This window comes from Phoxinus phoxinus (genome assembly GCF_949152265.1).
Source record: "Phoxinus phoxinus genome assembly, chromosome: 2".
Classification (NCBI taxonomy): domain Eukaryota; kingdom Metazoa; phylum Chordata; class Actinopteri; order Cypriniformes; family Leuciscidae; genus Phoxinus; species Phoxinus phoxinus.
Genome location: NC_136877.1, coordinates 32,918,037 through 32,934,442, shown reverse-complemented (window position 1 = coordinate 32,934,442; position 16,406 = coordinate 32,918,037). Strand labels below are relative to the sequence as shown.

The window sequence follows — 16,406 nt, the reverse complement described above, 5'->3', positions numbered from 1 at the left end:
TAGCAGTGAGGTTCAAATACTCAACAAACGTTTGTTTTCAGTTGTCCCCTATAGCCTAGTGGTCTAAGCACTGACATTTAACCCTTTTGGGATTTTGACGACCAGAGTTCAAGTCCCGGGTCATCGTTTTTTTTTTTTTTTTTTTTTTTTTTTTCATACTTTCCTATCATGGTTAAAAGGCAAAATATATTCTTTAAACTGATGGCAGTTAAGCTCCATCCACAAAAAAAATTGAATCATCCTTTTTTTAAGCCACTTCATCAAAACCTCTCAAAATGAGGGTGGGGGAACGGATTCCGACAGCTGTTTTTTTGCCGTCGGATTCTGTTCCCCCCCCTCTCAATTTTCTTAGCAGTGAGGTTCAAATACTCAACAAACGTTTGTTTTCCAGTTGTCCCCTATAGCCTAGTGGTCTAATCACTGACATTTAACCCTTTTGGGATTTTGACGACCAGAGTTCAAGTCCCGGGTCATCGTTTTTTTTTTTTTTTTTTTCATACTTTTGGGATTTTGACGACAGGTCCCGGGTCATCGTTTTTTTTTTTTTTTTTTTTTTTTCATACTTTCCTATCATGGTTAAAAGGCAAAAGATATTCTTTAAACTGATGGCAGTTAAGCTCCATCCACAAAAAAAATTGAATCATCCTTTTTTTAAGCCACTTCATCAAAACCTCTCAAAATGAGGGTGGGGGAACGGATTCCGACAGCTGTTTTTTTGCCGTCGGATTCTGTTCCCCCCCCTCTCATTTTTCTTAGCAGTGAGGTTCAAATACTCAACAAACGTTTGTTTACCAGTTGTCCCCTATAGCCTAGTGGTCTAAGCACTAACATTTAACACTTTTGGGATTTTGACGACCAGAGTTCAAGTCCCGGGTCATCGTTTTTTTTTTTTTTTTCATACTTTCCTATCATGGTTAAAAGGCAAAAGATATTCTTTAAACTGATGGCAGTTAAGCTCCATCCACAAAAAAATTGAATCAGCCTTTTTTTAAGCCACTTCATCAAAACCTCTCAAAATGAGGGTGGGGGAACGGATTCCGACAGCTGTTTTTTTGCCGTCGGATTCTGTTCCCCCCCCCCTCTCATTTTTCTTAGCAGTGAGGTTCAAATACTCAACAAACGTTTGTTTTCCAGTTGCCCCTATAGCCCAATGGTCTAAGCACTGACATTTAACACTTTTGGGATTTTGACGACCAGAGTTCAAGTCCCGGGTCATCGTTTTTTTTTGTTTTTTTTTCATACTTTTGGGATTTTGACGACAGGTCCCGGGTCATCGTTTTTTTTTTTTTTTCATACTTTCCTATCATGGTTAAAAGGCAAAAGATATTCTTTAAACTGATGGCAGTTAAGCTCCATCCACAAAAAAATTGAATCAGCCTTTTTTTAAGCCACTTCATCAAAACCTCTCAGAATGAGGGTGGGGGAACGGATTCCGACAGCTGTTTTTTTGCCGTCGGATTCTGTCCCCCCCCCCCCCCCCCCCCCCCTCTCATTTTTCTTAGCAGTGAGGTTCAAATACTCAACAAACGTTTGTTTTCCAGTTGTCTCCTATAGCCTAGTGGTCTAAGCACTGACATTTAACACTTTTGGGATTTTGACGACCAGAGTTCAAGTCCCGGGTCATCGTTTTTTTTTGTTTTTTTTTTCATACTTTTGGGATTTTGACGACAGGTCCCGGGTCATCGTTTTTTTTTTTTTTTTCATACTTTCCTATCATGGTTAAAAGGCAAAAGATATTCTTTAAACTGATGGCAGTTAAGCTCCATCCACAAAAAAATTGAATCAGCCTTTTTTTAAGCCACTTCATCAAAACCTCTCAGAATGAGGGTGGGGGAACGGATTCCGACAGCTGTTTTTTTGCCGTCGGATTCTGTTCCCCCCCCCCTCTCATTTTTCTTAGCAGTGAGGTTCAAATACTCAACAAACGTTTGTTTCCAGTTGTCCCCTATAGCCTAGTGGTCTAAGCACTGACATTTAACACTTTTGGGATTTTGACGACCAGAGTTCAAGTCCCGGGTCATCGTTTTTTTTTTTTTTTTTTTTTCATACTTTTGGGATTTTGACGACAGGTCCCGGGTCATCGTTTTTTTTTTTTTTTTTCATACTTTCCTATCATGGTTAAAAGGCAAAAGATATTCTTTAAACTGATGGCAGTTAAGCTCCATCCACAAAAAAATTTAATCAGCCTTTTTTTAAGCCACTTCATCAAAACCTCTCAAAATGAGGGTGGGGGAACGGATTCCGACAGCTGTTATTTTGCTGTCGGATTCTGTTCCCCCCCCTCTCATTTTTCTTGGCAGTGAGGTTCAAATACTCAACAAACGTTTTTTTTCCAGTTGTCCCCTATAGCCCAATGTTCTAAGCACTGACATTTAACACTTTTGGGATTTTGACGACCAGAGTTCAAGTCACGGGTCATCGTTTTTTTTTTTTTTTTTTTTTCATACTTTTGGGATTTTGAGGACAGGTCCCGGGTCATCGTTTTTTTTTTTTTTTTCATACTTTCCTATCATGGTTAAAAGGCAAAAGATATTCTTTAAACTGATGGCAGTTAAGCTCCATCCACAAAAAAATTGAATCAGCCTTTTTTTAAGCCACTTCATCAAAACCTCTCAGAATGAGGGTGGGGGAACGGATTCCGACAGCTGTTTTTTTGCCGTCGGATTCTGTTCCCCCCCCCTCTCATTTTTCTTAGCAGTGAGGTTCAAATACTCAACAAACGTTGGTTTCAGTTGTCCCCTATAGCCTAGTGGTCTAAGCACTGACATTTAACACTTTTGGGATTTTGACGACCAGAGTTCAAGTCCCGGGTCATCGTTTTTTTTTTTGGTTTTTTTTCATACTTTTGGGATTTTGACGACAGGTCCCGGGTCATCGTTTTTTTTTTTTTTTTTTTTTTCCATACTTTCCTATCATGGTTAAAAGGCAAAAGATATTCTTTAAACTGATGGCAGTTAAGCTCCATCCACAAAAAAATTGAATAAGCCTTTTTTTAAGCCACTTCATCAAAACCTCTCAAAATGAGGGTGGGGGAACGGATTCCGACAGCTGTTTTTTTGCCGTCGGATTCTGTTCCCCCCCCTCTCATTTTTCTTAGCAGTGAGGTTCAAATACTCAACAAACGTTTGTTTTCCAGTTGTCCCCTATAGCCCACTGTTCTAAGCACTGACATTTAACACTTTTGGGGTTTTGACGACCAGAGTTCAAGTCCCGGGTCATCGTCTTTGGGTTTTTTTTTTCATACTTTTGGGATTTTGACGACAGGTCCCGGGTCATCGTTTTTTTTTTTTTTTTTTTTTTTTTCATACTTTCCTATCATGGTTAAAAGGCAAAAGATATTCTTTAAACTGATGGCAGTTAAGCTCCATCCACAAAAAATTGAATCAGCCTTTTTTTAAGCCACTTCATCAAAACCTCTCAGAATGAGGGTGGGGGAACGGATTTCGACAGCTGTTATTTTGCCGTCGGATTCTGTTCCCCCCCTCTAAATTTTCTTAGCAGTGAGGTTCAAATACTCAACAAACATTTATTTTCCAGTTGTTCCCTATAGCCAAGTGGTCTGAGCACTGACATTTAACGCTTTTGGGATTTTGACGACCAGAGTTCAAGTCCCGGGTCATCGTTTTTTTTTTTTTTTTTTTTCATACTTTTGGGATTTTGGCGACAGGTCCCGGGTCATCGTTTTTTTTTTTTTTTTTTTTTTTTTCATACTTTCCTATCATGGTTAAAAGGCAAAAGATATTCTTTAAACTGATGGCAGTTAAGCTCCATCCACAAAAAAATGAATCAGCCTTTTTTTAAGCCACTTCATCAAAACCTCTCAGAATGAGGGTGGGGGAACGGATTTCGACAGCTGTTTTTTTGCTGTCGGATTCTGTTCCCCCCCTCTCATTTTTCTTAGCAGTGAGGTTCAAATACTCAATAAACTTTTGCTTTCCACATGTCCCCTATAGCCTAGTGGTCTAAGTGCTGACTTTTAACATTTTTTGAATTTTGACGACCGGAGTTCAAGTCCCGGGTCATCGTTTTTATTTTATTTTTTTATACTGTCCTATCATGATTAAAAGGCAAAAGATATTCTTTAAACTGATGGCAGTTAAGCTCCATCCACACAAAAATTGAATCAGCCTTTTTTTAAGCCACTTCATCAAAACCTCTCAAAATGAGGGTGGGGGAACGGATTCAGACAGCTGGTTTTTTGCCGTCGGATTCTGTTCCCCCCCCCTCTCATTTTTCTTAGCAGTGAGGTTCAAATATTCAACAAACTTTTCCTCTTCACTTGTCCCTCATAGCCTAGTGGTCTAAGCACTGACATATAAAAGTGTGGTGAAAAAATCCTGATGAAAGACTATAGTGTGCAGGCCATAGAAATTTAATTTTTGATGCATGCAGAATTCGGGTCACATTGACAGATTGACACAATAAGAGGCATCTGGGCATTTTTATTATTTTTATTGATACACTACCTCAGAAGAGCCTATGCCGCACGGTGTTCCCTTTGAATAATTTCAAAAAGCACTGCAGTCTTAAAAATTACAAAATATTAAATACAAAATGTACATGAAACAACAATACAAGGCTCCGTAAACATCAACTGAACCTGTACGTTTATTTTACAAACCATCAAAGCTACCCAAACTTTAGGAATGACATCCATTTCAAAGTATCAAAAATAGACTTCTGGTGTCTGCGTTGTCATCTGCATGTAAAATGGGAACACATTGTTCCATCTTTGGTTTCTAAAGAGTCAAAATAGGTGCAAATCGTGGGACCCTGCTTCATCCCAGAACTCCCCATCAGTTTGTTTGATTGTTTTTCTGTCTTGATGCTCAAAAAACACTATTCCTAAATCAAACTCAAACCATATGACACACATTCTCTAAAATTGAATTTTAACACAAGTTAAGGCTTTCCTATGTATATAGTTTAAATTAAATAGTCAAGTGGCATTAAAAACACCTGTCAATATATGTAAGGGTTTACATACAACAAAATATATATACTTTCATACAGTATAGATGCAAGAGTAACAAACGTACCTGCTATTTGTATGTTTGAAAATGTCACACCATCATATTGTCCATCCTTGCATAGCCTATGTATCAGTGTGCACACCATTTCAATTCAAAGGTTTTTAACGATACAAAAACAAATATTTACAATTCGTTGGATACAGACAGAAGCGCATACACACAAAACCGTTAAGACGCTTGCTCTGTGCATGAACAGACACATCTTGACACAGAACTCTGTCTGGCATACTACTCTATGAAGAAGCATCTCTACAGGATCTAGAGGCATCAAGGTTTTCTTTTTTCCTTTTTTTTCTTATAGGCAGAAGGCAGGTTTATAGTGCATAGCAGTTTTTTTCTCTTTCAAACGAAATTAACAGTCATGGATACAGCTGTGTGTCTCACAAAGACTGAAAAAGATAAAAAAAAAAATCTTAATTGATTTGTGCCAGTTTTCATAAAAAATAAATAAATAGCAAAAACAACTGTAATCTCCAAATTAAAATTTTAAGGCAAGAAACCAATACAAATTCATAGATTTGTTGGCATCAAACGGCGTCTGCTCTGGCAGTGTCCGTCGTCTGTGTCTGACCCAAAGAGTGAAGTACAGAGGAAACCTGCCTACATTGTTTTTGTCCACATGAGGGCAAATTGTGACCGCTACAATTGTCTAAGATGGGCTGATAGGTTTGATTTTCAACCGTTATAAAAAGTCCTAGAATACAGAAGGGACACAAACTGAGAGCAGCTTGCAAGTCACTCTATAGTAACAGACAATTCACTTGTTGATTGTCAGGACGCAACCTTTTATGGGCCAAAAAAAATATATATATATACAAGAACAAATGTCATTCCCTGTCATCAAACCTGCAAACGTTTTTTTTTTTACATTGTCCAAAGCATGTTTATGCATAATTATTTCTCTAATCGAAGGCACAAAGCAAGTCTCAGCATGGTCAACATATACACACACACATTTTATATATATATATATATATATATATATATATATATATATATATATATATATATATATATATATATATATATATATATATATATATATATATATATGGACTTAATTCTCTTCAGACCTTTTGGTCTATGGTCATGAGTTCATCTTCCCATGCAACTGTACAAAACGTTTTATCTTTAGAGTCTGAGAACAATTCCTTTGACTTTTAAAGCACAGCACTGTGAAAGTAAGATTGGACTACCACAATTCACAGCACTCCAGAACACAAAATGAAGCTCAGCTACTTCTAAGTATAAAATACACACTCTGGATTTAACCATGTCCTCATTCAAAAAAAGAAAGAAAAAACTAATATAAATTCTCAGCAGAAAACCTGTTAACGATCACAGCTACTATATAAGGCATTTGTTCAACCTGAAGAGGAAAGGGGCCAATCATTAAACATTATCTACAGCTCAGAAAGGTCACTAGACATGTGGAATGTTGCATATTATTACTACAGACTCAGTGCAGCGCCTGAGGGCCCGTCCACTAGAGGGCAGCACTGGGAGAATGTGTACTGAAAAAGGCGGCGTTTCCGCTGGTAAGAAGGCGAAACGTGGGCATCTATCACGGTTCGAGCAGCCCTCGGCTATCCCACTAAAGTGACTGTAGAATTGCTGCATATTCCGGTCAGGGATGAGGGTGCTCGACTACATAGCTAGCCAATCTGAGGGGAGAATCTGCAAGCCGCAAATAATAATACATCATGCTGTCAGAGAGCCCTGAATTATTGGTTTTATTTCCAAGAGAAAGAATCCAAGTTTACTCCCTCTCAACCATGTCTGCACATGTGTAAAGTACACCTGATTTTGCATACAGTATATAGCTGTGTTCATGAATCAAGAGTAAGTAATAACTGTTGTTTAAATTGCTTCGGGATCCACGCTGGGGAAGGTGGTTTTCAGCCTATTGGGTGGAATCTCGCCGACCAGCCTGTGAAGAGTCTCTGTGTCGAGTCTGACGTGGTGTGTTGGGGGCTAGGACTGACTGTGTGCAGATGGAGAGCCCCCATGAGCCCCTGGGGCCTGAGACATGTCTCTGCCTATGATCTCATTCACTGAAAGACACAAAAAGAGACATTATTTACATTTAGGAGGAATCAAAAGTGAAAAAGACAATATTTCAAAGACTGATATGACAGGAGGTCAAAAGTTTGGGGTTGGTAAGAATTTTATTTTGTTTCGTTTTTGAAAGAAGTCTCACTATGGCTGTAAAATATTGTTACAATTTTATCTTTTCATTTGAACTTTTAATGTAATTTACTTCTGTGATGTCAAAGCTGAATTTTCAGCATCATTACTCCAGTCTTCAGTGTCAAATGATAAATCATTCTAATATGCTGATTTGGTGCTGCTCAAGAAACATTTCTTAATATTTTTTAGTAAACTGTTTATCAAAAAATCCTGAATTTTTTTCATCACAAAGTTCAAATTAACTTATTTGAAATAGAACATGTCCTTTCTGAATAGAACCATCAATTTCTTTAAAAATAAAATAAAAAAATATTTTGAACCGTATGAGCTTTTTCATGTCATGCTGAGGATTTTAAAAAACATTTCTGCATCTAACCACTGAAGGGCAGTGTTGAGCTATGTAAAGTCGAGCATAGACATCATCCTTGAGGGCTGATGGAAATAAAAGACAAATAAAAGGGGGGTAGATAAAAAAAAAAAGAACTTTGGTATGCGACTACTCGGAAAACAGTTGTGTGCGAATGTGGGTCTGTGTGCGTGAGGATGTAAGTTCCGACAGCAGCAGTCTTATTAAGATGACCACAACACAGGCTATAAAACCATCCTCCGTTTCTTTTACTACTAGGCTTTAGTGCAGGCAGTTGCATCAGTTCATTATGAGTTTAATGGCCTTTGATTACGTTTCCTCTCGCCTGTTGGCTTGGGCTTTTAGAGCACTATGAAATGCCTGTATAAAATTGATCCATTGTTAAAACACATGTTCCATCCCAGAAGACAGTGGTGCACGTATGGTAATTACTTTAGCAGGCAGCGAGACTGATGTTAAGCAAGCAGCAGTTTGTCCCAGCAGGGTTCTGATTAATGCAATGAAAATGTGACCATATCTCCACATGCTCTACTGGATAGTGGATTTTTTCATTTAGCAAATAACATGTCTTGTTTTAGCAAGCACGACGATATTGCTGCCATGACAAAATCAGTCATCGACAATCATAATACAAAAGTTCATCCCATATGGAAAGAGAGAGAGAGAGACAGAGAGAGAGAGACAGAGAGAGAGAGAGAGAGAGAGAGAGAGAGAGAGAGAGAGAGAGAGAGAGAGAGAGGAGAGAGAGAGAGGAGAGAGAGAGAGGAGAGAGAGAGAGAGAGAGAGAGAGAGAAAAGACGGTTCATTACTTTGTGGAAAAAGTGATTGTTCCTTAGGAGAGATGGCGAGTTTTGACACACTCCCCAAAACATTCAATCACCAGATTTCCAAGCTTGTCTTCAGAGTAAAAAACACATCTATAAAAGGCGATGACAAATCTGAGGGAAAAGCCGAGGAGCAGATGAACAGGTTTGACTGTTAAGGGGCCTCAGGTATCATTCATTTGGGAGCCTGTCTCTGCAAGCGAGTTAATAATCCCTGCATTCCTTATCCAGACAAACCATGACTGAATGGGATGGACCGTGTTTCAACACATTTTCCAACAGAACTAAAAAAAGGTGAGCTCAGTCATAGTGAACAAATATGCCGCTCTATTGCCTACACAGGATTAGAGCCAAGCTTAAGTAGACGTATATAACGGCATAAACAGTCATTTGGTAAAAAGACATCAAAAGTCAGAGAGCTGGGCTTGGTGCTAAAAATAGCATTAAAGGTAAATGAAAGAATATGTGCGTTTAAATGTGAAATATGGCAGAGGGTGTTACAAAAAAGTGGCAGAACACCATATATGGGACTGTGCTGATCTGCTCGGTAAATCAAAATAATGAGCATCTACTATAATAGTCCTTATGTAGGGTGAATATTAAAGCAGTTGTGTAGTGTGCTTTAGTATGTAACGTTACTGATGTTTGTGATTGCTTACACACGGCTCTTTGGTGTTTAAAAAAAAATCTAAATGTCACGAGAACTAACTATAGCGCCGTCACATTAGTATCGTTCAGGTTAAGCGGGTCACATTTGCATAAGTATTGTAGTTATTTGTTTTTACTAAAGATGATATCTTTTGTTGCTTTGTTCGCAGTCTTTTATTAGTGTTTTTATTCATTTTGATTAGGTTTACGCTGTTCACAGTTGTTTCGTGTGTTCGAAGTTTAGCGCTGTTTTGGTAAATTTCTCATGTGGTCGATGTTATTATTTTGTGATGGTTTTGTGTGAAAGTTGCATATCTGAGTGTGTGTGTGTGTGTGTGTGTGTGTGTGTGTGTGTGTTGTGTTTCAAATGCCCAGCCGCTGTCACAGATCATCCTGTTGGCGTAGGCGGCTCTTCCTCTTGCATGAACACACTTCACACATGCAGACCTGCACTGGGCTGATTGTGAGTTCTGCTTTAAAAGCCACTCGACGTGCCGTCTGCCTTTCACGCCGCACAAACAATCTAACAATCTTACACACACACTCTGCACAAACCTGCACTGCACAACACACTCACACACATTGTAGAAGACCGATACAATTGAAACATGCTGAGTGAATGTCAGTGTCTTCTGCACACTTTATACAATAATTTGCACCTCTCCATCAAAGGTGTTTAAGACATATTAAACAAAATAAATTCATGATAATAGAGCAAATTCCACTAAATGTGCCATAAACAACTAACTTTTGAAGATACTTTTAAAAGTAATAATGAAATAAAATAAAAAAAATTAAGAAAAAAATGTATTTGAAATTTGAAGAAAAAAGCTAATGGTACATGGTTTAATTTAGCTATTGCCATGGAGCATTAAACACGCACACTTGAACATCTGGTAAAGAGAAAAATAACAAATAAAAAAATGTATGTCAGTACACAGTCAGTCAATAAATCCAGACAGCTATTTAATCAGCGTCTGTGGTGTGCCTGTGGTATTGGCAGATTTTTAAGGGTACCGTTTTTCAGAGAAGTCTAATATGTCATCTGCCACGGTATTTACTCTACTTTGAAGAGGACTTTCCTATTTTAAAACGTTATTTTCCTGTCTCCTCCTAGATCAAAAGCTTTCTTTTCTCACTTTTTCCATTTTGTGTGACACAAAAGCACACTGTAGTTTCTCATGTTCTCATTCAAACACACACATACACGCTGCCGTTCAATGCGTGCTCTCTTTGTTCAACGTTTGGACCAGTTTGGAAAGCAAGTCACCTCAGGACAGGGCATCCAAAACTCTGGACTCACAAGTCGTTCCAAATCCCATTGCAGTTGCTTACTGTGAATAATATAACACAGCACAAAGTACAAATCTCAACAACATATTGAGGGAGTAAATGTCTAAACTGTGACCTGAGCTCTGTCGATATTAGCGATGCATCTGACTCAGTGAAATACGGGAAGTTACTGTGCAATATATCGCAATATAGCAGCAACTGACATGAGAGGTTTCAACATCATCTTTCCCCACATGTAAGAAAGCATGATTCATCTAGATCTCTTTCGCATAACGCTAGAGTCTCAGCGTAGTCTTTAAACAGGGGATCCTCTGTGGATGAGTGGAAGGGGCCATCCCTTATTAACATACAATACACAGGGTCGGAGTCTGAGAGCTCGCCGACAGCAAAACTCTGAGCTGGGGTAAATGATATTGTTTGACGGTGCTGCCCCAAGACTGTGAATCACTGGACTAGCCGCTGCACTGGCTGACCGTTCAGAAGGGCTGTCATTTCTGAATGAACACAAATGGGCAACCTGACAATAATAATGACTAACTGGTTACTGGATGAAACTATTTTTTATTTAATTTTTTAACTTGAGGGAAATACAAACATTTGGTCCCACACAAGCTAGCCCTACTGAGTGACAGCTTAATTGAAGCTAAATTTGCAACCCTTTTACCAATTCTGGGATAGTTTTATAAATGTTGTGCATTTTACTTAAATGTATATTGCTTGAAAATAACAAATCAAATAAACTAACATTTTAAACTGTAATTAGAAATTAACAGAGTTGCAAAATTGCAAAAGTAAAAAAAAAAATGAACCCATTTGCTAAAACAGGAACTATGAAATGTAATTCCATTGTAGGTGGGATCCTGATGATATATATATATATTTTTTTTTTGTTGTTGTTCTATTTTCAAAGCAGTGACCGTGTTGTGTTATGATGTAAAGTATTATACTAGGTAAGACTGACCTCACCAACCAGAGCAACTGATAGAGAACATCCATTTCCATTTAGGAAAAAACAAAAACACAAAAACAAGTCAGATGTTTAAATGAACTGATCTGTAGCTTCAAAATTACAGAGCATGAAATGTGAAATATAGACTGTGTTTAAGACATGGGCAATGACAGGGTGCTCTTTTTATTTGTATTATTATTTCTCAACCCCTTATGACCTCGGCAACAATGTACAGTAAACTACACAACTCTAAAAAAGGGAGTGCAAGTACGAGAAGCAAACGGTGGCTGAGAGAGCACAAGGGAACAGTTAGTTTGATCTGTGAATCATATTGTGGATTCCCCATTTAAACAGTCAGCCCGTGATTCACTCCCCTTTTCTTTGACCAGAGGCTTCAGCGACCTCTTTAACATGTTTTACATGATTAGTCACTCGTTTTAATGATCAGCACAACGTAGAAAAACTGCATAGCAGTGTAGGTGCCGTAAAAAACTCAAGCCGATTGTTGAGTTTTAATGTGCTTTTCAATTATGGAAAATAAATAAACAAATACTTAGAAGGAGCTCTTCAAATGAGTAGATTAGCCCAGGTGAATAAAACAAAATGTTTCTCATGAATGTTCGGGAGGAGCACATTCTTATAACTAAGATGATACAATAAAAGCACAAAGTGCATAGAGCCACATGCTGCACTCCTTTCCATAATTATTCTGGCCTCCCTCCTCTGCCCAAATACACATTTTCTTTCTATAACTAGATTCATAAAGGAACTTTGAATCAGTAATTTAGAGATGCACAGTGGAGCAAAGTTGCAAACAAAACAATGCAAATTTCAAATTATGCCATTCAAAACAGAATTATCTAATACATTTAACCATTTAGCAGACACTTATCCAAATCAACTTATAAACGAGAAAAGATTGAATTTATCAAAGAGCAATTTATCAACAATATTAACAGTGTAACAATATCAAACTTAACTTTTTGAAGACCCAAACATTTTAATTCACAATTTTGGCACCCTCGTGCCATTTCAAAACCTGTATCCAATATTTAAAATCCATTATTTATTTACCTGTTCTTTCTTCTGTGTGACATAAAAGAAGATTTTTGAAAAATGTTTTTTTTTTTTAAAGGCATTAAAACTGTTAGGTTACAAACATTCTTCAAAATACCTTTTTGCTACACAGAAGACAAAAAATTCAATTCATTTTAATTGTGGGTGAAAAAAACAATAGCACAAAAAAAAAGATAAAACAGAAAGAACGTTTTATTACCCATTCAAAATATACACATAATAAGTTATGATTTACTATGAAATCGGTTTTATTTTTTCAAAAATTCTGTTAAATGTCTAATTTATTGAAATCATAGAACTTATACAATTTAACATCAATTTACTAAAAGTTTAACAAAATAAAAATAATTGTTTAGGGCCCCAGCATGTAATACGGTGTCTTTTTCTTTTCAAATTTCGTTTTATCTTTGCCAAATTCTATGTTTTCTGTTTCAAGGTTTTCTGGATTCCATTTTAAGGGTTGAATTAAATTTTAATAATCAAAAAGCATGTCTAACTAATTGAATATAAAAACTAATATTAATAACAAATATTATTATTATTATTTATTTTTTTACATTTTTCTATTTCTATGAAATGTTTTTTTTTTTCATAAATTTTGTCTTGTGTATTTAAATTTTTCTGGCAATCAAATGTTGGCATAAAACATTTATTTAATTTAGCTTTTAATCATATGAAATTAAACAAATTTTATTTTGATGGGTTGCCGTGAAGACCTTTGAGTTTGTGTGTTTATGATATATGTTGATAGTTTTCAAATGAAATGAAATGGTAAAATGCTCATGAAGTGACTCTCAGAGTGGCTCTGGAGCTGAAGTTCATGCATTCATGTAGTGGCAGAGGCTGTAAACACCACGAGCGTCACACATACTTCAGTGTATGTGTGTGTGGGGTAAATGAAACCACGCGTCTGCTCCATTCATCCACACAGAGACACGCAGAACATTTAGGATTCGTATTTAAATAGTCTTTTTGCAGTTTAATATTCACAGACAGTCTATATTGCAATTTGATTTAAGTGTACTGCCCTGCCTTTTAATTAATTCATCAAAAATGTGACAAATTCCATTAAATTTCGCATTATACAGTAAATTAAGTTTTTATGACTGGAATTCCGTCCGTGTTTTCCACATCGCGGAAATCGTAGGGCACTAAATAATGTGAAAATGTTTTGCAAGAGAATTAATAAGTCTGACTTGGAGTTTCCTAGTCAGGGAGCGCACCCTTGTCACATCAATTCCCAAGGATCTTTGCACCATGCCACATCTCTGCAGCCAAACACCACAGCATTGCAAACTGGACCGACCATAATGCCGCTGCACGCCTCTGCCAAGACCTCAAAATTGTGCTCCTGAAACTGTAATTGTACGGAAAGATGACACGAAACCAGGTTTCCACTGGATTCAGAAGAGTTCTCTGATTGTGTTTAACGAGCTGTATTGGGCCCAGAGCTCTGTTTTTTCCCTTCCACACTCTCATTTTCCCCCAGAGATGAGAGGAGTTGTGCTATTAATTTGACAGTCATTTACCACTGGCTTAAAACTACAGACCTGGGATATGTTGCACAATGAAGTTTCCGTACCCACAAACGGAAAGAGGGAAACAGACACAAGTAACAGATGAGGGCAGCACATAATATGAGGATATACGTTATAAGGAGCAGTTCAGAACAACTGATTATTGTTACTTTAGTAAATTCCACGTTAAAACTAACTCTCATCCAATGGCGGAACAGACTGACACTGAGATATTAGCTCTGGCTTTGTGTGTGTATACAGTACGACAGGGATACGGGACCCGAAGACAGCAGGCCTTTGCCTATTATTAACCCAGATCAGTGCACTCATGCCGGGGTGGCAGCTGCACACAGACGTCCACGAGAACAAAGCAGCACAAGAACACTCCTGCGTACACATCTCAAACGCAGACCTCTGGGAGGACATTAATTAAATACAATTGACATTAAAAAGAGAGGAGAGAAGAGATGAGGCAAGAGAAAAGAGAAGTGACTAAGACTAGAGTAAGTACTGACACACACTGCTCCTTCTGTTCAGCATGAGGGAACTAATCCAAACTCATCAGGGAAAATATGGCACCCAACTCCTTATGCTCGCCTAACACGGACACACACACATACGGGCTGGCCTCCTCAGCACATAAGCAGTCTACATTTAATCACGGATATCATGTTGAGAGATAAATGCAGTGGTACTAATAGTAGACTGCTCAAATTACAATACTCTTTTAATAACTATATTATATTCCTTCTATGACCTTTCTGTTTGAGAGTGTGTGCGTTTGTGTCAATTCCCTGCTTTTTTGTCATCCATCTGTCAGTCTGTCTGTAGCCCCTCCCCAACACCACCTGCAAAGAGTCTTTGACATCACCTGTGCCATCTGTTCACACACACAAACACACACCGCCATACAAACGATTCTTATTCGTCCATGAAAAACCCCAAACAGTTCCAGCACTTTAATATTAGCTTTCTATATAAATCAACTTTAATCCATACAGTTGTAGCACTGGCTCCATGCAGACCTGGAATAAAAACAATAGGACCGGAATATCAGGTGGGATTCCCGCCTACCACAATCTGCTAGTAAGCACTATTAAAACCAGTCTAACCAGTATCAAAACAGCTTTGGAAATGAAAGTCGGTGCGATTTGTAAATAAACACCAGGTTTTAAACAATCACAGAAATCACACAACTCCCAGAATGCACTGCCGCTGACAGAGTGACAGCCACTGAATTCTGCTGAAAAGTGATTCATCAAATGGAACTAAAGTATCTGGGGCCATAAAAGTGCCAGGAAAGTGTGATTAAGAACTGCAGAGTCTGACTGATACATAAACTTACATTTAAATCTAGTGAAACTCTCAGCCAGCTGCAGAGCGCTTACAGTTAACCATAAAAAGATGATGCATCACTCTTAAGAACAGACACGAGACAAGAAAAATGTAAACGTTGAGTTTATACTTGAATCCAATAAACAATCATAATTATGACATGATACATATCAATATATGGGATGTGGTAAATAAATAAATGCCATTTGAGATTTTTCAAATTTATTTGCATTTTTCTAAATAGGGTTTATAAATTTGCAGTTTATTCAAATAGGCCAAGCGTTATGCTTTAGCAAAACATGCTGTACATTTCAGTTACAGTGGTAGCTGTATGTTGACGTGAAAGAAGGTTTATGTCAGTGAGTGGAGCTGTGTTCGGTTCTATTTGCAGTTCATTTCTGACCTCCTTAACAACTCGACAGTGCTCAAGAGCTTCAGTCAGAATGACACAGACCCTATTTATAGTGTGTGCTTTAGGGAGGATACAGTCTCTGGTGGAATCAGTTCAAAATTTCACTTTAAAAAAAGGCTCAACTTCATCCCATCTCGCACACTGACTGCATGAGGACATCTAATGTTACAGTATACGTGAGCAACATGTTGGCAGTGAGGAAATGTTGTGTGGCTGAGCATACCTACTTTGAAATACTGAGCGTGTATGAGTGCACATCTGTGAATTAGTATGTGGCTGGCCAAGTGTGTGAACTGTGTGTGTGTGTTTTAATTACAAATGCTGGATCCTTCTGGACCCACACTTCACTACACACACACACTTGTCTAATTTGAGTGACTCAAGCTGTTTATTAACTCTGTCTGACTGCACATTTGAATATGTAACTGAAGAATGCCAGAAAGCAGAAGTGACTCCCCGTGATCAAATTCTGGTCCAGGAATGGTATCTATCTTACAAACATGATGACATTGCTGGAATCTGTGCTGATGAACAGCATTAGCCTGAACTCTCATCAGTAATCCATGAAACAAATAATCTACTATGATTGATGCACCAGGTTTAAGTGTAATACAGCATACACAGCAAACTAATTTTCAGTAGTAAATTGCTGAGTTTTGAATAAGGAATCCATTGTGGTCTGTTGTCTGTACTTCTCAAATAAACACCATCAGCAAAATAATATCCATATAAACACAGAAGCTGAGGTCAAGCTCTCTCAC

At 37.8% G+C, this 16,406-nt stretch overlaps 1 protein-coding gene across 2 annotated transcripts in view; it reads right to left on the bottom strand.

Annotated features, from left to right (window-relative positions):
* Positions 1-6,741: 6,741 nt before the first annotated feature.
* The window catches only part of nfatc3a (nuclear factor of activated T cells 3a), a 78,946-nt gene continuing 69,281 nt past the window's right edge, over positions 6,742-16,406 (bottom strand). For both annotated transcript variants that reach the window (XM_079587377.1, XM_079587378.1), the window contains exon 10: positions 6,742-7,087. In XM_079587377.1, coding sequence (XP_079443503.1) covers positions 7,008-7,087 — 80 coding nt within the window. In that variant the 3' untranslated portion in view covers positions 6,742-7,007. The remainder of the gene's footprint in view (positions 7,088-16,406) is intronic.